This window comes from Pyrus communis, chromosome 1, assembly GCF_963583255.1.
Source record: "Pyrus communis chromosome 1, drPyrComm1.1, whole genome shotgun sequence".
Lineage (NCBI taxonomy): Eukaryota > Viridiplantae > Streptophyta > Magnoliopsida > Rosales > Rosaceae > Pyrus > Pyrus communis.
The window spans coordinates 22127922-22150676 of record NC_084803.1 but is presented as its reverse complement, the minus strand read 5'-3'; the positions used below and the strand labels follow the sequence as shown (position 1 = coordinate 22150676).

General features: G+C 36.4%; 2 protein-coding genes and 1 pseudogene across 2 annotated transcripts; all 3 read left to right on the top strand.

Annotated features, from left to right (window-relative positions):
• The first annotated feature begins 881 nt into the window (after positions 1-881).
• Positions 882-1547, top strand: LOC137724628 (uncharacterized). Its single transcript, XM_068463381.1, has one exon. It carries the CDS (start codon positions 882-884, stop codon positions 1545-1547), a length of 666 nt encoding a protein of 221 aa, XP_068319482.1.
• An 11737-nt stretch (positions 1548-13284) lies between these two features.
• On the top strand, positions 13285-18428 carry LOC137710645 (kinesin-like protein KIN-8B). The gene is made up of 11 exons (XM_068449729.1): positions 13285-13368; positions 13678-13822; positions 13911-14006; positions 14227-14318; positions 14839-15087; positions 15176-15326; positions 15755-15817; positions 15900-16136; positions 16497-16601; positions 16701-16814; positions 17164-18428. Exons 2-11 carry the CDS (start codon positions 13694-13696, stop codon positions 17704-17706), a joined length of 1779 nt encoding a protein of 592 aa, XP_068305830.1. The 5' UTR covers positions 13285-13368; positions 13678-13693; the 3' UTR covers positions 17707-18428.
• Positions 18429-20038: 1610 nt separating this feature from the next.
• LOC137724618 (COMPASS-like H3K4 histone methylase component WDR5A) lies at positions 20039-21867 on the top strand (annotated as a pseudogene).
• Positions 21868-22755: the final 888 nt, after the last annotated feature.

Genomic DNA, 22755 nt, shown 5'->3' with positions numbered 1-22755 from the left:
CTCTAATGGAAACTTCTTAGGTTTACTTGAAATGATTGCGGAGTTTGATCCAATAATGCAAAAGCATTTTCGACTCATTGAGAATAAAGAGATTCATCACCACTATTTGAGCCAAAAAATCCAAAATGAGTTAATAGCTACTTTAACTTCAAAAGTCAAAACCGCAATCATTAAAAAAGTAAAAGAAGCCAAATTTTTTTTCTGCCATTCTTGATTGTACTCCTGATGCAAGTCATGTGGAACAAATGACTTTAATTTTGAGATGTGTTGACTTGTCAAGTAGGTCAATAAATATAAGGGAGTATTTCATGGAGTTTTTAAGTGTGGAAGATACATCAGGACAATAACTTTTTAATGAGTTGCAAGATGTCCTAAAGTCTCTTGATCTTGATATTGATAATGTGAGAGGACAAGGTTATGATAATGGATCTAACATGAGAGGGAAACACCAAGGTGTCCAGAAAAGATTGCTAGACATAAATCCCAAAGCCTTTTACATGCCATGTGATTATCTTTGTCTTAATTTAATAGTTTGTGATATGGCAAGTTCATGTCTTAAAGAAAAATCTTTTTTTGGAGCATGTCAATGCATATATACGGTGTTGTCCAACTCTACAAAGCGTTGAAATATTTTGCTTGAACATATTGATGGTTTAACTTTGAAGTCATTGTCAACTACTCGATGGGAAAGTCACATTGAAAGTGTTAAAGCAATTAAATCCCAAGTAGCCCAAGTTAGAAATGCTTTGTTTACATTGGTGGAAATTACTGAGAATCCCCAATTGAGTAGGGATGCAGAATGTTTAGCATCAGGAGAACTTTCCAGTTTTGATTTTGTATTAAGTTTGGTTATTTGGTATGACATTTTGTTGAAGATTAACATGGTGATCAAAAAATTACAATCTGAAGACATGCATCTTGATGTTGCGATAAAGGCATTGGAAGCACTTGTTACTTTTTTTGAAAACTACAGAGAATCTGGTTTTGCTTTTGTCATGCGTGATGCTAAAGAAATTGCACTTGATTCGGAAATTGACCCTGTTTTTCAAACTAAACGTCATAGACCTAGAAAAAGACATCATGATGAAGTTGATGGTAATGAGATGGAACAACAGTCTGCTGAAGAATCATTTAGAACAAATTATTTTCTTGTTATAGTGGATATTACTCTTTCTCAACTGAAACACAAGTTTGAACAGTTAAAGACTTTTGAATCTATTTTTGGCTTCTTGTTTGATGCATCGAAGTTAATTTCATTGGATGATCAACAACTAAAAGAAAATTGTATGAATCTTGAAGCACGTTTAAAACATGGAAATACCATGGATGTAGATGGAGCTGACTTATGTTTTGAATTACAAGTGTTGCAAATGATGTTACCTGAAGAAGCATTTCTCTCTAATAACGCTTGGACATCTATGGAAATAGCAAACTTTGTAAAAGAAACTAACATGTGTCCTAATGTCTTGATTGCTTATCGTGTACTGTTAACTGTACCTGTGACCGTGACATCTGCAAAAAGAAGTTTTTCAAAATTGAATTATTAAAATCTTACTTGCGGACCACTATGACTCAAGATAGGCTAAATGGATTAGCAATATTATGCATTGAAAAGGATGAGATTGAAGACTTGAAGTATGATGATATAATTGATGATTTTGCTTCAAAAAAATACCAGAAGACAATTTCTTAAAGGTTGAAATTTCAAGGAGCTTTGCTAGGAATGGTTGTGTATGATTGTATTTTTGATTGTCGGGGTTTAGGTACTATGTCCCTCCCGTTGTATATTTTCTCAAGTAATATAATTTGGGCGTGAGGGTCTAGCCCCCCAGCTTCGACTGGATTCCAGCCCTCGTTAAATTTTTTGTTTTTTTAACATATGTTTCCGTATTAAAAAAAGGGCACATTTTGAGCTTTCGCACTGGGCACCCAAAAACTTAGGACCGGCCCTGGTGCCAATCATTAGACATAAAATGTGTTCCAATAATAAGGCAACAAGTGTTGTCCTAATCATTAACAATGATAAGTGTTTCAATGACAAAGTAACAAGTGTCAAGTTAATCATGAACAAATGAATATCATGCAAGATGGATGCAAACATCAAAGGCCATGTAAAGGTTTATCTCAAGGTAAGCTTGGTAGAGTTGTATTGGAGTGAGAATGTTACCCAAATGATTACGATTCCTTTAGATTGATGAGTAAGCACTTCTAATACCACAAACATTGCCTCATGCATGCTAATAGACGAACATACGCATGCTATAGACTCCACCTCTTCACCCAAATTACTAGCTTCTATTAACTACCAAATTCCACCTCTTATTTTAGAGTGATGAATAATAGCTACTCTTTAATCCCTAATGATTGTCAAAATGACACATTGCCTTTGTGAGAAAAAAAAATGAAGCCAAACTCATCATAATCTACTTACGTTAAGACTAGTTTACATATCAAAAGTATACACATAGCATATAAAAAAAAACCCAATAAAATCAAAACTTCGCACATACACACACACACACACACACACATATATATATATAATCAAATTTTTTTTTTAAATACAGGGTATTATAGTGATGTAGCAGTGTAGAGTATTTTTCTTGGCCAGAGTTTGAATCCCTCTCCTCATATGGCATATATGTGATCAGAGACAATGGTGGAACCTATATAGCCCTTGCTAATCTGTATTCAACTTGTGGAAGATGGGTAGATGCTGCACAAGTTTGAAGGTCAATGAAGCATAAGGGAGTGAAGAAAGAACAAGGATTTAGTTCGATTCCTATTCAAAATAAAGTTCATGTGTTTGGGGTTGACGATGGAGTTCACACGCAGAAAGATGCAATCTACAATATGATGGCAAAGATATGGAAAGAGATTAAAAAAATGTGTTTTGTTCCTGACACTGAATTAGTATTGCATAATGTTGGCGAAGAAGTGAAGGAGAAGATGCTTAAACATCACAGTGAAAAATTTACTTTTGCATTTGGGCTAATAAATACTCCAGAGAAGACGACAATGAGGATCGCAAAGAATTTTTGGGTGCGTTTATTGCACCGGATTATTTCGGATTGGACTAGCTTCATAGATTAAGCTGGGCTGACTTGGTTTGGACTAAGCAGGATAAGAATAGTAAAATATTTGGTACAATGTTGGACTAAGTCTCAGACTAAAATATTTTAGACCCATATTTTTGTTCATAAGACAACAGGAAATTAAGAAACAAATGTAACGCCCGATTGTCCGACCATCCAACAAAACCATTTCTATATAAAACTAAGCAATTAAAATATTTCTTCCCTCACAACGAAGCAAGTCAGTCAGTCCATTCCATGAGCACTACTGCTAATCCAATGAAGGGAAAAACAAACGAGAGAGGGAAAGGTCACTAATTTAATCAAATTGTTGGATGTTCCAACTAGAACAAATGGAACACCCCAATACTACATTAACGCAGTACCCAGCAGAGCAAGGTAAACTGCTTAGTTGTACATTCTACAATTTTTTACAATAAACTCTGAAAAATTGCTAACTGCCTCCATCATCCGAGCTATATTCACTCGATTCAAGAAGAACTGCAACAGAAGTGTAGCAAAACAACTATTTATCCTTCAAGAGGAGACAACTTCCATCCGAATTCCATTTTAGATCAAGTATGCTAAATTGTGGTTGTGGCGGGATGCGCACTGTAGGCATCACCAGGAGTCCACATGTACAGATGAGAACTTATTGAGCAAACAACAAGACGAGTGCACATAGGATCCCAAACTGCTGCACGAATAGGATCTTTCTGCACCAAGATAGCAGCGAGTTCAAGATGGCCTATGTGACATATATGTCCCATATCCAGAGGATGCTTGGCATGCTATCAGAACCTTATCAACTACAATAGCCAAAATCATAGCTATGATAGCTTTCCTACTACAAAAAAGAATGCAAAGCAGCAGCACTGCAATTCATCAATTTTCTTTTGAAATAAGAATCTTCATGGTCTGAGTTACTCCACAAAATTGATCCCAAAATACTTGGCCATTGAAACCCCAATGCCATAACACACCAATTTCCTCCACATATGGAGACCAACATCGAAACCCCAAACATTCCATCTTGGCTAAATTCAGTAGAATTTCCTGATTCATTCATACAACGAAATCAAATAAAGATCAAAAATTTAAGACAAGGAGCAGATTGATGCCATAAATTTGGAATGTTTCCATATGACAAAACCCTGAAGAAGTATGATTGCATAATACTCAAATAACTTATTTAAGGACCTTCGATTGACCAGTGATACATTGTGGTCTAAGTAACTAAACCCAACATCATTGAGGATGCATGGGGACTTAAAGATAGTATGCTGCTAAGTGGACAGAAATTGTTAACTCCATACTGCTACTCGTGTATCAGACTAGAAACAAATGATTGATGGAGGACACGCCAGAGAAGGGTTTGGTGGTTTCAGGGTGCCCCCAACTGGAGGTTTTGGCTCATCAACTTGTCCGATGCTTCGTCAATGGACTGATCAAAGCATAAACACCAACTACATTAATTTATGCCACAGTTGAGAGTTAAAAGGATTTTAATTGCTTTTTATTTTATTTTATTTTATTTTTTCTTCAAACGATATTATCTATACTAAGGGAGAGTGAGAGTGGGCTTAATTAGCCTCACAATGTGCTAGCAATAATGTGGTTTAAATTTGCCTTTGGTGAAAATCGAATCTAAGACCTCTCAAGTAAAGAGAATATCATTAGACTGTATTACGTGAATTTTAAATTAATTTATTTGAAAGAAAAATGTTATCAGAGTTAGAGTTAAATAGTTATACCAGGATTAATTGAGTTTCTTTATTAGTAGCCAGTTTTGCACTTACTATTTATTTGTACCCTCTCTATTAGAGGTAGTGCCCATCAACACATGTGGTTCCATCTTCATTGGAAAGATTGTACAAATGATGGTATAAATAGAATTTTTTTTTTTTTTTTTAAAATAGAAACATTAGAGGTTGGTACTTTTAGGTAGCGTTTGGTACGCAGACGGGACGGGACGGAACAGATGTTCTGTGTTATGTTTGGTACGCGCAGGACGGAACAAGACGGTTGTTCCGTCCTGCGTTTGGTAGCACATGGACGGAACGGAACCAAAAGATTAAAATGACTAAAATACCCATGTTCCGCTGTTGTTTGGTACAATTTTATGGGCGGAACGGGACATGACTCTTTTTTTTTTTTTTTTTTTTTTTTTTTTTTTTTTTTTAATAAGTTGTTCAAATTTGAACACTATTATCCATTATTTGTTTTTCTTGGTCCAAATTTTAAAAGGTATATGTTGTGTTTCACATGCAAACCCCTTTAAAATTTGTAATTTTTCCCGTTTTCTACACCTCCATTCGAATTTTCACCACAAACCCATCAAATTTTATTGTGCAAATTGCAAAACCCACACCCCAATTCAATTTTTAGTCCCTAATTTTGGTCCTTTCAATTGTGGGTTGTTGTTGTTAAGGATGGATTTATAAGATGTTACAATCCTATCACTAAGGAAATAAATAATTTACATAAAATCATAATAAACTACGAATCCCAAGAATACAAGAATATATACACAAAAGTTAACAAATTGTTGAAGAGAGCTGGAGTATTCAAAGTAGGTGTGGATGGTTGGAGAAATGGCAACGAGAATTAAACTCTTCTAGTGAAAATTTGATGAAATGGAGTAGAAGAAAATTTAACAAAGGAAGGGAGGAAATTGATCATCTAATGCATTATTTGGGTTGCCTCCATGATAATTGGGAGGAACATGGTGAGCAGATTAAGGCCTTGATAAAGTGTATTAACAAATTGAAAGAAAGAGAAAAGAAGTTTTAACTAGGTCTCGAATCAAATGGATGCAGGTTGGGATTCTAACTCAAAGTTCTTTCACTAGACCACCATATAGAATAGATGATTTAATACAGTTGAAAAATTGCAAAACATTCAAGGGGTATGGATAGAGGAGACGAATGTTACATGGTAGACAGTGGAAGAGCATTTCATCAACTTGTTCATGTCTGGGGGTTAGCAAGATTGGGGGGCTATCCTTGACTATGTTATCCTAATAATATCAGAGAAGGTGAACAATGATTATACAAAGCCAATTAGCAATGACGAGATCAAGGATGATTTGTTCCCAATAGGGTGTTTAAAGGCTCTAGGCCTTGACGGTTTTGAAAGAGATTTTTCCCATTCCTTTTTGGATATTATCTCGGAAGAGATCAATGGCCTAGTTTAGGATTTCTCGAGTGGGGGAACAAGCCCCAAGCACCTTAATAGGTTCTACAAACATTAGAATTGGCCTTGTTTAGAAGGACACCCCTCTAAATATTCCCCATTGCAGGAACAAGGCAAACCACATAAGAGCACATGACAAATGTTAAAAAATATATAATTTTAATGATCATGCATATCGTAAACATTTTAGGGTTTAAACATTTAGAACTTAAACAAAGAAAATGAAATATGCATAACTTAAACATGAAATATCCGAAATCAAACATTCGTCCTAACTTAAAAAACAAATAATGTCTTGCTAAAGTAATAATGAAAACACTTAGAAGTTGATAAAGTTCCCCATACTAAAACCACAAATACTAAAACCTCAAAGGCACTCCATAAACACTTTAATGAAATCTGGCTTCTGTGAGTCATCCAAGGTGCTCCAAATACCCATCAGATCGGTATCTTTCACTAACTTCATTGAAATAACACCTGATCGTATGGGAGACCCATGGCCTGAAGCTCAGAAGGTAGTCTAGCTTTAGCACAGAGAGTTCCAAGAATCAGAATCGAAAATCCAAAAATCTGAAAGGGACGGTTTCCCGAATCTGGAAAACAAAATGCATCAGACACGCACAATAACGATCCAACAAAAAAAAAGATCCAAACCATATAAGCTGATAAACATGCAAAACTCACAGATAAATAACGATCTTGGGCTGATTTAGAATCACGATTCGTAATATTAGTCTTCAGACCTGTAAGCGACCAACAATCTGTCAGAGCAATACACCAAGAACTACACTCACACAGTTTAATCAAAATCCATTTTAATCCAAACTGCACTCACACAGTTTATATCACCAAGAACTGCACTCACACAGTTTAATCAAAATCCATTTTAATCCAAACTGCACTCACACAGTTTATATCCAAACTGCAAAACTATAAAAAACCACATGCAAATAATTTTAAAACAACTGCACTCACACAGTTTATATCACCAAGAACATATAAAAAAAAAAAAAAAAATTAAAATCACAATCTAAACTAATGTTTCCTCTCCTCCTGTCCGTGTTTATTATAACCCCATGTACTCATGTTGTATATGTGATACAATGCCATATGTTTTATGTTGTTAGTGCAGGCTAAGGCAGAAGAGTGGACTTGCACTAATCTCCAAGCAAGGAAAGATTATGTTACAAGACTGTGAGTGAATGACGAAAAAGAAATGTCAATTTATAACTATAAAAAGTCTTCAGTTTGAGGCTCCTTGCACAAATTCGCAAAATCCAGCCAGGGGTTCCATAGAAGAGGACGAAGAATAAGAAGGGAAGAGAAAGGCTCCTGCTTTTTAGAGTTTTGAGTTTGTTCTCGGAAGGAAGTGATTTGGGGTTGTTTTTTTTTTGCTTGGAAGTGGAGGAACAATGGCGACCGATCTCAGTGATTACGCCATCATCAAGGAAGGAGAGGCTGAGATTCTCATGCATGCTAAGAACCAAGTGTTTTACAACAAAACCCAGGTGCCAAAATCTTCTCTTTTTGTGATTTTTGAATTGGGTTTGTTGGGTTTGGTGGGATTTTTGAGATGATATGTTTGAGGTCTTTTTGTGTTTTTGAGTAGTTCTGAATTGGAAGTGTGTCGGGTCAGTGTTAGTTGGTGAAAAGTTGGGTTTGGTTGCTGGGGAAGTATTGTAGGAATAGGAAAGATTAATGTTTAGAATCGAAGAATTTCGATATGCGAACGGTTTTATTTTTGTGATTAGTAATCGTTGAGGAATGTGTGTGATGAAGCCTTGGATTGGAAATGTTAATTGTGTCTCGCATTTGGGAGCATGTAAGTGAAGGAAACCCAATTCATATATTGAATTTTGTGTTGCTCAATTGGCTCATCATTTAGATTAAGTATTTCTGCTTACGGTTTATATATGCAGTGCAAATTCAATATGGACAAGTTAATCCTCGTCCAAGTCTAAAGACATTTGTGTGTTGGGGGGTGGGCGTGTGTTGGAAGGGAGTTGCAATTTTTTGTGTTTACAACCTATTCTACTTATCTATCTCTCCACCCAGTTCTATACCACTTCATTTTTAGCTCAAGCGAGACCCTTCTAATTTTCCATAACTTATACGCCTTTAAATGACATGACTTGTTAATTAAATCCTAAACCAAAAGCCCAGGACAATAAGATAAAAGGCATTTGCACATACATAATGGAGCCCTATTCTTTCACTGTTAACAAGAAACAATCAGAGTTATAACCTAGCAAACACATTTACGACTTGATATCCAATGATTATACCAAAACTAGAGTATTTGGTCGACTCGGAATCCCAGGAGCACAAAGCAGCCTCTGTATTTTTCCAATATAAACAGGCTGCACTCTGCCATCTCACTTTTGGTAATTATATGTTCAAACACTACTATAAACATCATGCTTGAAAATAAGTCTTGCATAACCGACATCAACCTTTTAATGCTTATAACCGACATCAACTTGAACAGCTAAATCCTGAAATCCACTAAGACCTAAAGGCATTAACAAAACCAGCTCACTCACTTCAAATCAATATCCATACAAATATGATAAAGTCAACAAAACCCAAATTGCTTACCTTTCCTATGAGATAGAAAGGAGAAAGATTTATCTTTCAAGCAAACACCCACAGGAACAACAACCCTGTTGCCCAGAAAGCAAGAAAAGCACCTCAAAGGAGAAAACCTAAATCAAATCAAAGTACCAAAACCCTGATGCCCAAAAATCCCCTTTTTTTTTTTTTCCCATTTCACAAAATACAAATTACAGATTGATATGTATTTACTCAAGAAACAAAATCAGAACCATACAACTCAACAATCAAGAACACAAAGGCATCCAAGAAACACCAAATTGACCAAACTGACCGTCCAGAAAGACAGATTGAAATCGGAAACAGAAACCAAAGAAAAAAATGTACCAGACCCAGATGAGAAATCGCCAAAAAAAACTAGTATTTTGCTGCACTCTAGTTGATACAAAATATCAAACACAAACAGAGAACAAATACATAAACAGAGAACAAATAAAAAACATTTGAACAATCGAAGAAAGAGAGACCGAGAGCTACACGAAAACAGATCGAACCTGGAACCGAGATGCAGAGCTGAAGATGCTACGGAAGAGGATGAGGAGGAAGGTTTGCAGAGCTGCTACACGGAAGATGCAGAGGTGAAGAGGCTACAGGGAAGAAGATGAAGAGGAAAGGGAAGATGCAGAGGGAGGAACACGACGGCTGAGAAGAAGAGGGATAGTTTTTAGGGTTTGTTATATGATTTTTGATGTAAATTTTGAAAAAGACAAGGGGCATTTTTGTCTTAAAATTTTGGAAATTTCTGTCCCACAGACGTGGAACAACCCGTTCCAGGGTGGGGGTGTGGAACAGAAAATCATCCAAAATCTGTTCCATGGAACAGCGCGTTCCACTCATTTTAGGCACACCAAACGCGGGACGGAACGCCTCGTCCCACTCTGTTCCGTCCCGTCCCGCGTACCAAACGCGACCTTATGGAACAAACCTTGAGTACAGAAGATTTGAAGCCAAAATTAGAGTTTAGGTGAGAAAAATCACGGGTTTTTGTACTGATGGTTTATTAAGCTGCATTAAATATCTATTTAGGAAGGTGAATTAGGCGGGTGGGTGATGTAGCCATGTTAATTGTTTTTTGAGTTTGAATGTCTCTTCTTATGCGTGTGGACATCTCTTTGGTTACCATAACTAAAATGAAAAAAAAATTACACTGCTGTTATATGCATATTCTTCTCGTTGATTTATGACTTATTTGAAAGTGCTTTTAAAATGATTAAAAGCGTTTTTGGTAAAAATATTTTTTAAACTAATCCTTAATAAAAATCCAAGTAGATAATAAAAAACACTTTTAAGTGTTTCATATAAAAAGCACATATCCAGTGCCTCTTCTAAAAAAAATTTAGTGTTTTTGGATCCAAACTCAATTTTACTAAAAGTGCTTTCAATCAATTTAAAAGCACTTCTAAATGAGTCCTTAAATTTTTTTTTTTTAATACATACGATATTATCTACACTAAGTAACGGAAGAGTGGATAAGCCTTAAAATGGACTAGTCAAATAATTTAATTCAAAAGTTAACTAAATAATAATAATTTGATTCAAATTCGTTTTGTGACAAAAATCAAACCAACCACCTTAAACAAAAGAATACAATTGGACTGTACCATAATGTGACACTTTAAAATTAAGTTCTTAAATAAAAACAAAGGAGAAAAATAGAATATGAAGCTTCTTAATACGTCCAGCCGGGCTTGTCCTGGACACATTTAGACATCAGTTTTTAATTTAATTGATTCCTAACACGTACACGCCAAATGAGACATATCCTCAACATTCTTTCGCATGTAGAAGAAGAAAAAAACGTTCAAAGGGGATGTTAGAAATATAGAATGGACTCCTGAGATGATGACACTCTTATGGCGTGTTTACAAACTCGTAACTAAATTAAGATATGTTCGATTATAGAGTATATCTTCGTTTATTAAATTCGGAAGAATAAAAAGAAAGTTAAACCCATACAAAAACTAAACAATCTATTAGTCTTGGTCAACAATGGTACGCCTAAAACAATCACTTTCACAAAAAGAACCTAAGAGTCTACTCAAGGCTTGACTAAGGTACTTTTAAATTAACAAGAGTTCCTCACCTATTTTCTGGGGAGGTTGTGTGCAGATCCTGCGTCCAACAGAGATGGTGCAAATTTTGGTTTTTTTATTTTTATTTTTTTAATTTATTTGTTTTGTACTTATTATTTTATCTATGTAGACAAGATAAATGCTAAGTGAGCTATCTCAAAAGTGAGACTTTTTTTAGACTCTTTGCCACCTTATAGTTTAATGTCAATTTTTGTGACAACATTATAAAACATTGTGCCAAAAACAAGGTGGTAAAGAATCATAGAGAGTCCCACTTTGAGATAATCCCCTTAACATTCTCATATAGACAAATTTGATTGTCACGCCACCAAAGCTTATAAGCCCTATATTTATCACGTCATCATTAAATGGTCAACTTAACATATATTTTAATGCTTATACAAAATTGATACGAAAATCATGAGTCGTTATATAATTTTAAAAGATGCATGAATATGAAATTGGACGAAAGCTTAAAAGAGACAAATTGTAATTTACGCTATATTTTGAGTTATTTTTCAGTCATATGCTTGGAAGGACACAATTCTACCAACAGTAATTATTTTCTCAATTTTGAAACTAGACCTAAATTAGTAAAAGAAAATATTTCGACTAAATCTACCAGCTTAAGGTTTTGGACCCACACCTTGTTAATAGACCATATGTTAAATTACTCTATATATTGAAGAGATATATACCAGCTTAAGGTTTTTGACTAAGTGGCGTAATATTTAATATCCGCTTTGATATCATATGAAGAGATATGGCACCAGTGACCCAAGGAATGTTTTAGTAAGAGTTCGAACTCAAGTTAGAAGTTTCAAATCTTTGTTTACTTTCCACTAAGACAACTCTTTGAGATTATTTCTTTAGGTCATTATAAAGTATATAATTTAGAATTCAAATAGTTAAACGAGGAGGCTAAGATTTTTTTTTTTTTTTGAGTAACAATAGTTCAAATTCACTTTTGACGAGAATCAAATCTAAGAAATTTCACTTACATATAAAGAGAAATACCGTAATATTGAGTGGTCAGAGTTATAGTTTGAAAAGAAAAAAAAAAAACTCCCAATAATGTTAAGACTTAAAAAGAAACATGCAAAACCAAAATAATTTATGAAAAAGTTCCATACGTGGATTCACAAACTTTCCCAAACACACGTGCATGCAACTCAAGCCAAGATTACCATCTCCTTCACATGGCTTTCCTTTTCCCTTTTTAGTTTTGTCCACACCACCAAAAAGTTTTAAAACCCACCTTTCCCAATCATAAGTTGAATGTCATGACGCCAACCAAACCACACCCACTCCCCTTTCCAACATTTCAATCTTTTACTATTTTGTATTTTCATGCAATGATATATCTACACGGATGAGCAAAATTCGGCTTAAGCTGCATCATGAATTAATCAGGATAAATTGATATCAAGCACGCTATCAAAGAAAGTTGAACTTAAGACCTCCAAATGTGAGAATTGAGAAGGAATACCATGAGGAGGAGACCCCAAAGAAATCCTAAAACTCCCATTCTAAACACTCTCCAAACAATTACTTAGTCTTACGGTTTAGTGGTATTCTTCTTCACTAGTAAATGAGAGGTCTTAAGTTCGATTCTTGATAAAAGACGAATCTAAACTATATCATTACCAACTCATTGAGAAGCGTAGCCTACTATTCTACAGATAATATTGTTTGTTAAAAACAAAAACAGAAAAAACTCTCCAAACAAACCAACGGTCGAAATCATTCCACGACCCTCCACCTCACTGTTTCCCCCGTTTCTTCTTCTTGTTGAACGGCCCCACACACCCCTCCCTCTCTCCTTCTTCCCTTCTCGAGTCCCATCTCATTTACCCGCGTTAATTGCCCTGAGCAGTAACCAGCCGGTCCCATTTAATACGTTATCTTACTACGATACGCCGGAGAGCACCGAGTATTTTCCCCTCTTAGCTGACAGAGATTTTGTCCTTTTCTCTGCCGCAACGCGCCCTTGAGTAGACTCTTAGGTTCTTTTTGTGAAAGTGATTGTTTTAGGCGTACCATTGTTGACCAAGACTAATAGATTGTTTAGTTTTTGTATGGGTTTAACTTTCTTTTTATTCTTCCGAATTTAATAAACGAAGATATACTCTATAATCGAGAATGTTTAATATATCCAGGATGTCTACACAAAATGCATAGCTTGAAATCAATTACCTGAACCAAGACAATGTCGCGGCCGCGCTCTCTCTGCCTAAACGGCCTGCATTTCACAGCAACCTGCAGCAATGCGAGCTCGAAATCAATTACCTGAATCAATTACCTGACAATGTTTAATATATCCAGGATGTCTACACAAAATGCATAGCTTCCGTGATCTCTGGGGTTGTTCATGGTCTCAATGCAACTGTGTTTGCATACGGTTCTACCGGGAGGTACTAAAGCGATATATTCTTGTTTTTTATTTTTCACCTCTCATGGTCTCAAGGTTTTGCTTGACTTTACCAGTTGAAGCAATTTGCATTTTTTGCAACTCATCCCTTCACCATCACTCAAAAATCTAGACATTGCGTATTTGACAAAGGTTATTAATTAGGTCAACGTCTAGATGTGCGAGTTCAAAAGAACCATATAAGTAAAATCGGGATGCTTTCTTTCGGCCTATGGTCTCACCATTCATGATTTGCATTATCCATTCCTGGATATCCTCCAGAATGTCTTAAAATTTCTCTGTACATTTCCAGTGGTAAAACTTATACGATGGTCGGGACACAAGATGATCCAGGACTCATGGTTCTCAGTCTGCATACAATTTTTGATCTAATAAAGAAGGACAAGAGCTCTGATGAATTTGATGTTACCTGTTCCTATCTTGAAGTCTACAATGAGGTGGGATGTGCAACTATTGAAGAAATTTAATTTATTAACAATGCCTGTGTTCTTTTTTAAAAAGATGTATCATATTTTATTTATTTAGGTCATCTATGATTTGCTTGAAAAGTCATCTGGCCATTTGGAACTCAGAGAGGACCCAGAGCAACGAGTAATTGTTGCTGGGCTGAGGTGTATCAAGGTTGACACTTAGCCATCTATTTGCATCTGGTTTGACTATCTGTGAATAATTGTCAATCTTTTTCCGTATTTTTATTTTTCCATTTGTTAAATGTAATTTGTTAGTTCTTTTGGGTCTCTTTCTAGTACTACTATGAAAACGGTTCTTGAATTGGACTAACCAATTATGTACTATGGGAAGGATTCTTACTCATCCATTGTGAATTGTCTTGCTTATTCAGGTACAATCAGCCGATAAGATTCTTGAACTCTTAAACTTGGGGAATAGCCGACGGAAAACTGAAAGTACAGAGGCTAATACAACATCTTCTAGGTAGGCTGAATTCACTTGTGCGCTGTGGACATACCATTATCATTGTTGTCCATTTGAGTTTTATCATGCTTTGGACAGTAGGCTGTACTTGGAAACCACTGTTCTTCCGATTTCATTGCTCTAAACCTTCTATACAGATTCAACCATACCTTAGGTACCAACAACTGGATAGCTTTGTTAGGTTTAGGTGCGTGTTCAATAGGTTCTATGAACCCTTCTGTGGTCAGGTGTTTTGGTTATACTTGCATATGATTTGTTTCAAACAGTGAATCACATTTTCAACTATTTAAAATGTACTGCATCAAATATAATAGAATATTCTATGTGGAGTTTATTTTCAGAAGTTAAGGATATTTTAAAATCGAATGCCGATCACAGAAGTTACAATACTAGTAACAACCGGTTTAAAGTAATGGGTGCTATCATTTTTAATATTTCCACCAAAATCAGCAAAACCACTCTAAATTTTGAAAATAAAGTGTAACCTTATTATTCATACAAAGTTTTTCCCATTAACCAGATCACATGCAGTGCTGGAAATAAAAGTAAAAAGGAAACAGAGAAACAAGTACCGTAATCAAGTAATGCGAGGAAAACTCGCACTTGTGGATCTTGCTGGTAGCGAACGAGCTTCGGAAACAAACAGTGGAGGCCAAAAGTTAAGGGATGGAGCAAATATTAACCGTTCACTTCTTGCCTTAGCAAACTGCATAAATGCACTTGGGAAACAGCAAAAGAAGGGTCTTGCTTATGTTCCTTACCGTAATAGGTATATGATTGTAATTTTTAATCCTGAAGTCCTCCCTGCTGCCGTAGTTAGCTTCCTGCTACTGTAGTTAATGTAATTAGTTTTGCAGCAAATTGACACGAATACTCAAGGATGGTTTGAGTGGCAATTCTCAAACGATCATGGTTGCAACTGTATCCCCTGTGGACAGTCAGTATCATCACACTCTGAATACCATGAAATATGCTGATCGAGCAAAGGAAATAAAGACACACATCCAGGTGAGAGCCAAATATGCATGAAGACATATTCATTTTGGATCATCAAAACATGATTAAGTGATAGTCCAATTCCACATTGAAGACAATTAATGTTCAGTTTTCATTCTATGATAGATTAATCAATCTGCTAATCTGTCACGGTCTCATTTGTAGTAAGCTGTTAAGAAATTAAGATTTTAAAATTGGTATTGTGCTTTAGCTTTCCACTTAGGTTGCATACTTGCATGTGGTTCTTTGTTGATTGATTTGTCTATGCTGCATTTTGCCTTAGTTTAACTGCCAATTTTGTCTTTCCTATGGGTTTCTATGCACTAATTTGTTGGATTTGAAGAAAATTCCTTTTCTTGTACTTGTGTATCTCAGGCTAGACTGGTACTTTTATATATGCACTGAATTTCTAAGAACAATCACGTACGTTTACTTCACAGAAAAACATTGGCACTATTGATACCCATGTATCAGACTACCAACAAATGATTGACAGTCTTCAGGTGAGTGGTTGAATTGGTTTGATCTATTGGATTTTATTTATAATTTTTATTTTCTTGGAAGATAACCTATTTCGGATTGCAGATTGAGGTTTGTCAATTGAGAAAGGAACTAGCTGAAAAGGAATCAAAGCTAAGTGTCAAACCTGTTGAAAATGCTGCAGACGATGAACTTTCTTGGTTGAATATTTTGAGCCATGAAACCAGTGAAAATGTTCAGGAAAGGATAAACTTACAGAAGGCATCATTTGAGCTTGAGGAAACCAACCTTCGTAACCGGATTGAACTCCAACATCTTGACGATGCTATAGCAAAACAACAGGTTAGAGTGTCCCACTTACAATGCAGCTTTACAAAAAAAAGTTTGTATTCTGCACATTATGTCTTTTAGCACCTACAATTCATCTCAATCAGTTCAGAGTTTCTGCTCCGAAGAAAAGCCATGACATTCCTGAGAAACAACTTTGTTATGGACTATTAAGTTCTTTTTATTCCCACTCTCCTTGTTTTGTAAAGAGGTTTTGTAGGTTCAAACAGATCTGGAGATGAAGTTATGTTAACTTTCTTGCATTTATTTACTTTATTGGGGAACTGAATATGATATGATTATTGATAATTCTGAGATAATTTTTTTTTTACTGATAATATAAACTAATTCATGAGTATCTCTTCTGTGTTACAGGCTATTGGAACTGATAGTGAAATTTTAGAGGCCATGAGAATGAGGCAGCAAGTTATTTTGGATAACATCCGTGACAATGATGAAGCTGGTGTTAATTACCATATGGTAATATCTCAGCTGTAGACTGTAGTCAAACTCGCAAAAAAAATACAACTTTATCAGCTTTTGCTTTTAATGCCAAGTTACCAACTCTACTTTTTGTAGGAAATCGAAGCAAATGAGAAGCATCGATGCCATCTTCAACATATGATTGAGGAGGCCATTAGTAACAATGGAAATAAAACGTACTTGCGTATTCTTAGTCAATACAGGCTCTTGGTGAGTTGATATTAAACCCAGACTGAATATGCATATACTGGACCTTGACAAAATAAATTAGTAAATGACTGTTTTGAGTTGAATATGCATTTATTTGAAACTCGTTACTAAAAAAACTTGAGCAAGATCATTGGTGTAGATTTTATTTCTCTCAAGATAAATGTTTATCTAATGCCAATGACACAATTTTTCTTAAGAAATTCTTAAGAGTTGCATTAGCATACTGCTAACTGTTATGAGTTGCATCAGTATTACCAATTGTAATATATTCTAAAGCTCAATTTCTCAGATTTACATATTGGTGGTAAACTTTCTGTTAGGCGTAACAGTTTTACTTCAATTAATATAGGGAATGGCAAATACTGAGCTTCAATTTGAAATGGCAATGAGGGATCAAGTGATTAACAGCCAGCGGGAAGCACTGAGAAACATGTGGGACTTGCTTATGGGATTAGGACTTGATGAGAGACAGATCATGGATGTTGCATCTAAGAAGGGAATAACAATAGAAGAAGACTCTACAACGACACCCCATCTGGGCCTTTCTGTTAGGGAGCAATCACCAGATTTGGATTCCGGAAAATATGCTTCTTTTGGTCCTTGTCGTGCCATGGGGCATTCGTATTCTAGATCATCTTCCACCTTTCAGCAGTCTCAAGAGTTAGGTCTGAGGTCATTTCCCCAGGGGCATTTGGATTTGACTCCGTCCTTTTGCAGAGAGGAACACCACAGTTCATATTATTTACTGTCACATGACCATTCTCCTCCAGCCTGTATGTGTACAAGGACAAGTAGTGAGCACTGGGTTGGTGGAAGGTCAAGGTCGTGGTTTGGAACTATGGATAAACATCCTCAAGATTTGCGAAAATCATATCCAGTGAGACAGAACTGAAGCTTCAGCAGATTGTGAAATCTGTATACCAGCGGCATCTCAGTATTGATTTTACCAAGCAGAACAAGGTATTTGCACATGATTATCCTGGTGGAGTGCTCGTTAGCCAAGTAGATTTATATGTAGGCCATGTGGTACAATTCAAGGTACGTGTATAGCCCATTCAAACTAGGTCAAAATACAGAAAGTCTAAACCTTCCAACTGCTCAGATTTATCCCACGTTCTTTTGGTTCCGATAACCCTGACACCCAGGCCTCCCTTCTAATCTTCGGTAGCCTCATTCTCCTTGTATTTAAGTTTTACCCCTTATCTTCCCTTATCGTTTTTGTCTGCCATCTTCTTCCCTGCATGTACACGTGTGTAGTAGATTTACGGTCTCTGTAAGGTTAACTTGGCAGGTGATTTTACTGACTTAATGTTAAGAGATGGGGGTTTTGGATAGGAGGAAGAAGAGAAATGAAAGGAGCCAGTTAAAATGGGTATGTCTGAGTCTTCTGACACTCTGACTCGCGGAATGTGGTTCTGGTGCTGTGTACATATGTTATGAACATGCCCGGCTGATTATCAAACTTTTACTACTTTGCTGTGTACTAATTAGTTCGTTTGTTCAAAATTGGAAGTACTTTTGTGTGAGTGAGAAAGTGCACAGCTTACTTTTAAGTGAATCCTTTTCTTTTTGGGAGATGATTTTTGCACGCCCATTTGCCCGTTCTACACATCCATATTCTTCCCCACAATTAAACATGGGTGTGCAGGGGAGGAAAATAGGTATTTAGGAAACTTACGCAATTGTTGACTGGTTTAGGTGTTGATGTTAAAAATTCCCATGTTGATTTCCCTTCCTTTCTATTCCCTTCTCAACTTTACTTTACATTAATTGTTAAGTGGAAGGGGAATTTGTGGGCATCGAAAGCTCATTAAAATGCAAGGCATGATTGTTTTCTGTTATTGGGGTAAAACTTCATATGCTAAATTACGTGTAGAAGAATCCACCTTGGGATTTTTCAAACAATTTGGATTTGGGGATATGAAATTTTTCGTGAGATTTGGTTTTTGGATTAAATCTTAATTGTTGAACATCAAAGTAAGGATTGACAATATAGTGATAAAAATTTGACATATAACGATCAAACAACGAACAACTCAAAAATGACGATATTATCATCATGATCAATTTTAGTAAAAATAAATGTGTAAAATTGTAACACGAAGGATTTCGAGTCTCTACATTTACTTGAATTTAATATTCTTAAGGAGCTGTACGCGATGAGTGAGTTAGCCAATAAAATTGAGGAACTTGGACTGGGAATCGTTGAGAGGGGGAAGTGAGAGGATTCTGTGTTGGAGAATTGGAAGACGGAAGCCGCGGGGAAGAAGAGGAAGGAGGAAGAGTAATTCTGTGTTGGACTTGGAATTGTGCTGCAACTTGGGTTTTTTTGTTTGTTTTTTATTTTTTTTGGTTTTTTTGGGTTTTTTAATCCACATGGCGATACATGAGTAGTATTGACCCCACATCAGCTACATCAACCAACTAAAGGAAATTTTAACGGAATTGGACGACAAAGACTAAATTGATGTGTTAGGTCAATTTCAAGGATGAAATTGATCCATTTTCAGTTTCAATGACTAAATTGATTGATTTTCAATTTCAATGACCAAAATGATAAATTAGGTTAATTTTAGGGACCAATAATGATGGAAGAAAAAAAGTGTTTTATGATTGTTACCTTTTTAGTTCTCCCTAAAATTTATACACATTTTTCATAGAGGTTAATATTTGCATTCCCTTCCGTCCTTACCTTGCATTCGGGCAAATAAATTTAAGATTACTAAATAATTATAAAATAACATTGAAATGATGGAATTTAGTTTCTAGAATTTATAAATTTTATTGTTTGGTTAACCTAAAAGAAGAGTGAAATTTAAATACAAGATATAATTAGGAAATGTGTTAGTAGTGGCAATGGAGAGGCGGCGATGATGACGATGGGTAGTGGTGGCGGCAGTGGCGAGGGAGCCAATAATATGTGATGGTGGCGACAACTATGATTGTGGGTGATGACGGTCACTCATGATTGAGTTTTTTTTGTATTTTACTTTTTAAACTCTAATTTATGAAAATTCTAAACTGACAATTATTTATATTAAATTTAACTTGGGAATTGAAAGGTTTCAAATTCCAAGTTTTTTTTTCTATGTAAAAATTTTATGTTTACGAATCTAAACAAAAATTCGAATCCATAAACATAAAAATTAGTACAGAATTAATTTATACTAATTTGTGTCCAAATTTCAAATTTATCGGCACAAAATCATTTTTCATTCAGCCAAATGAAGGTGCATTCCCACGCATTGGCCATCTCACGCATTGGCGATGATTCTTCCACTCCCACCATCTCCCCCGCCCAGACCTTCGAAGGCCACTCCCAGGGCGTCTCAGATCTCGCCTTCTCCGCCGACTCTCGCTTCATGGTCTCCGCCTCCGACGACAAGACCCTCCGCCTCTGGGACGTCGCCACCGGCCAAACCATCAAGACCCTCCATGGCCACACCAACTACGTCTTCTGCGCCAACTTCAACCCACTGTCCAATATAATCGTCTCGGGTTCCTTCGACGAAACGGTGCGTATTTGGGATGTTAAGACCGGGAAATGCTTGACGGTTTTGCCGGCTCACTCCGACCCCGTCACCACCGTCGATTTCAATCGGGATGGATCGGTTATCGTCTCCAGCAGCTATGATGGGTTGTGCAGGACCTGGGATGCCTCCACTGGTCAATGCACCAAGACATTGATCGATGATGAAAATCCTCCGGTTTAGTATGTTAAGTTTGCGCCTAATGGCAAGTCAATTCTTGTTGGCACATTGGATGATACTTTGGTAAGCTCAGTTCCCACTTCTTATTTTTCGTAATTTACGACTGTTTTGTTGAATTTGAATGGCTTCGTTTGAATCCTCTGTCGATGCTCACTTCAATTTATAAGATTAAGTACTTCAAATATCATGGTTGCGATGACTAAATATTGATTAGAACTCTGTTAATTGGGTAGTGGAAAGTTGATGGTTCTGAATGCTCACTCATGACAAAATATTGGTTCCGTTTGTACTTGTTCTTACTCAGGTTTCAACCTTTTCGTGTAATGTTATTCATGTACAGGTGAAATGCCCGATAATTGGTTCTGAAACATCTGCACTGGTTCTTTAGGTCTGGTTTATCTGTTGATGCCACATTTGACACATTGCTTTCAGCATTTGACAGATCGGATTTTAGTGCTTTTGCGTGCTTGTTTGAGGAATCCAACGTGAACTAGATGTAGGTTCAATAAATTTTCCTTGGGAAAACTGATTTTCCCCATTCTTAGGGCATATGGTTTTCTGTCCATCTCCTTTTGCAATTATTTTCGTATCTTCCGTGTGCATGATTTGAAGACAAACAAGTGGGTTTATCTTTTGGTTATGGTATTATATCCATGAAAGTACATTAGTAGAACAATGGACTATGTTAAAACAATTTGATTAACTGGAACGGTTATTACATGCTCATTTGCTAACCATTTTAGAGAGGCAGCGAGGAAGAGGGAGGCAAATATTCCCGTCTCATATCATCTCTTTCTTCTCTACCCTCCCCTCTCTCCTCTATCTCCATTTTCTTTTAAGAAGCAGAAATAAAGAACCAAGAACTTGAGCAAACGAGCACTATATTCATTTTCCAAAGCAATCATGGCATACAGCTGATCTGGAATTTCTATATTGTGTCTGTAGAGGCTCTAGAACTTTTCAACTGGGAATTGTCTAAAGACTTACACAGGTCACAAGAGCTCAAGGTTCTGCATTTTTTCCACATTTTCTGTGACAAATGGGATATACATTGTAAGCGGTTCTGAAGATAATTGTTTGTACTTGTGGGAATTGCAAAGCAGGAAGATAGTTCAGAAATTGGAAGGTCACACTGACACTGTCATATCAGTATCATGTCACCCAACTAAGAACATAATTGCTTCTGGTGCACTTGGGAATGACAAGATGGTGAAGGTCTGGACTCAGGAGAACTGATTCATTTTCCGTTGTTGTCCATGGCACAAAGATTTTGACTTGAGGAGGGAGACTGATTTGTTGTATTACGAAGCGTATTTTGCCCTATGCTCCGTGCTGCATGACTCTTACATTCTAACTTCTTTTAGTAATTATCTCGTTGTATTTTAGAACTTTGCTGTTCTTAGATATCAGTTTAAGTTCAACTCTCTTAATTATAATTTAGGCCGGGTCTTGTAGTTGGCTGTTGTAAACAGCGATCAAAGTTTGGTGCAGACTCCTTTTGTGAGATATCCAGGGTGTGCTGAATCTGAAAATCGTTGACACAGGAGTGGTCTGCTTGGTACTTGTGGACACAGATGCGTGGGATGAAAATACGTTTTGGTTTCTCAATTCAGGTTTGTGAACTCTTCTCCGTACTCTGAAAATTTCTCTGTCATCTTCAATGGTCTAATTTATATGCTCGTTAGTGTTGCATGTTAGTGCACGTTGCATATTCCACTGTTCCACAGTAGTTTTTGGTTGGTGCATGTCTGTGTGAATGCTATGTGGTGAGCAACATTCATTGATTAGCTTGACTCAAGTCCGGAACTTCTTGTCATCGGGTAGTTTGTAATTGTCCAACATGCTAACTTTGGAACTTCCTTTGAAAATTTGTGATACATTTCCCTTTAGCGCCAATGTGGTTCCGCCTGATTGGTTGACGATCTTCATTAATGTCACAACGGTGGAAGACTGAACGCATTGTCTCTGTAATCATGCAGGGTTCCTTGACATAGGGGATACAGTAATGTCTGTTTAAATGTAGTACTTGAGACGATTCTTCGGCTGCTGTTGATCTTCCAACCCTTGGGCCACCATGCGTTTCTTTGTTTTATTGGGCCTACTTATTTGGGCCATTGATTCTGTTTTCATTGGACCTCCTTTGGGATGATCCTTTGTGGGGTTTCACTTTCAGTTTGTTTTATATTCATGTAATCCTATGTATCATAAAAAGTAAAGGGGTTAACCGCATT

Coding starts and splice junctions, on each gene's coding strand:
- LOC137724628 (XM_068463381.1), top strand. CDS start 882: ATGGTGATCAAAAAATTACAATCTGAAGACATGCATCTTGATGTTGCG.
- LOC137710645 (XM_068449729.1), top strand. CDS start 13,694: ATGGTCGGGACACAAGATGATCCAGGACTCATGGTTCTCAGTCTGCAT. Junction 14,319..14,838: donor GCTAATACAACATCTTCTAG/GTAGGCTGAATT, acceptor CCCATTAACCAG/ATCACATGCAGTGCTGGAAA. Junction 15,818..15,899: donor AAATGATTGACAGTCTTCAG/GTGAGTGGTTGA, acceptor TTCGGATTGCAG/ATTGAGGTTTGTCAATTGAG.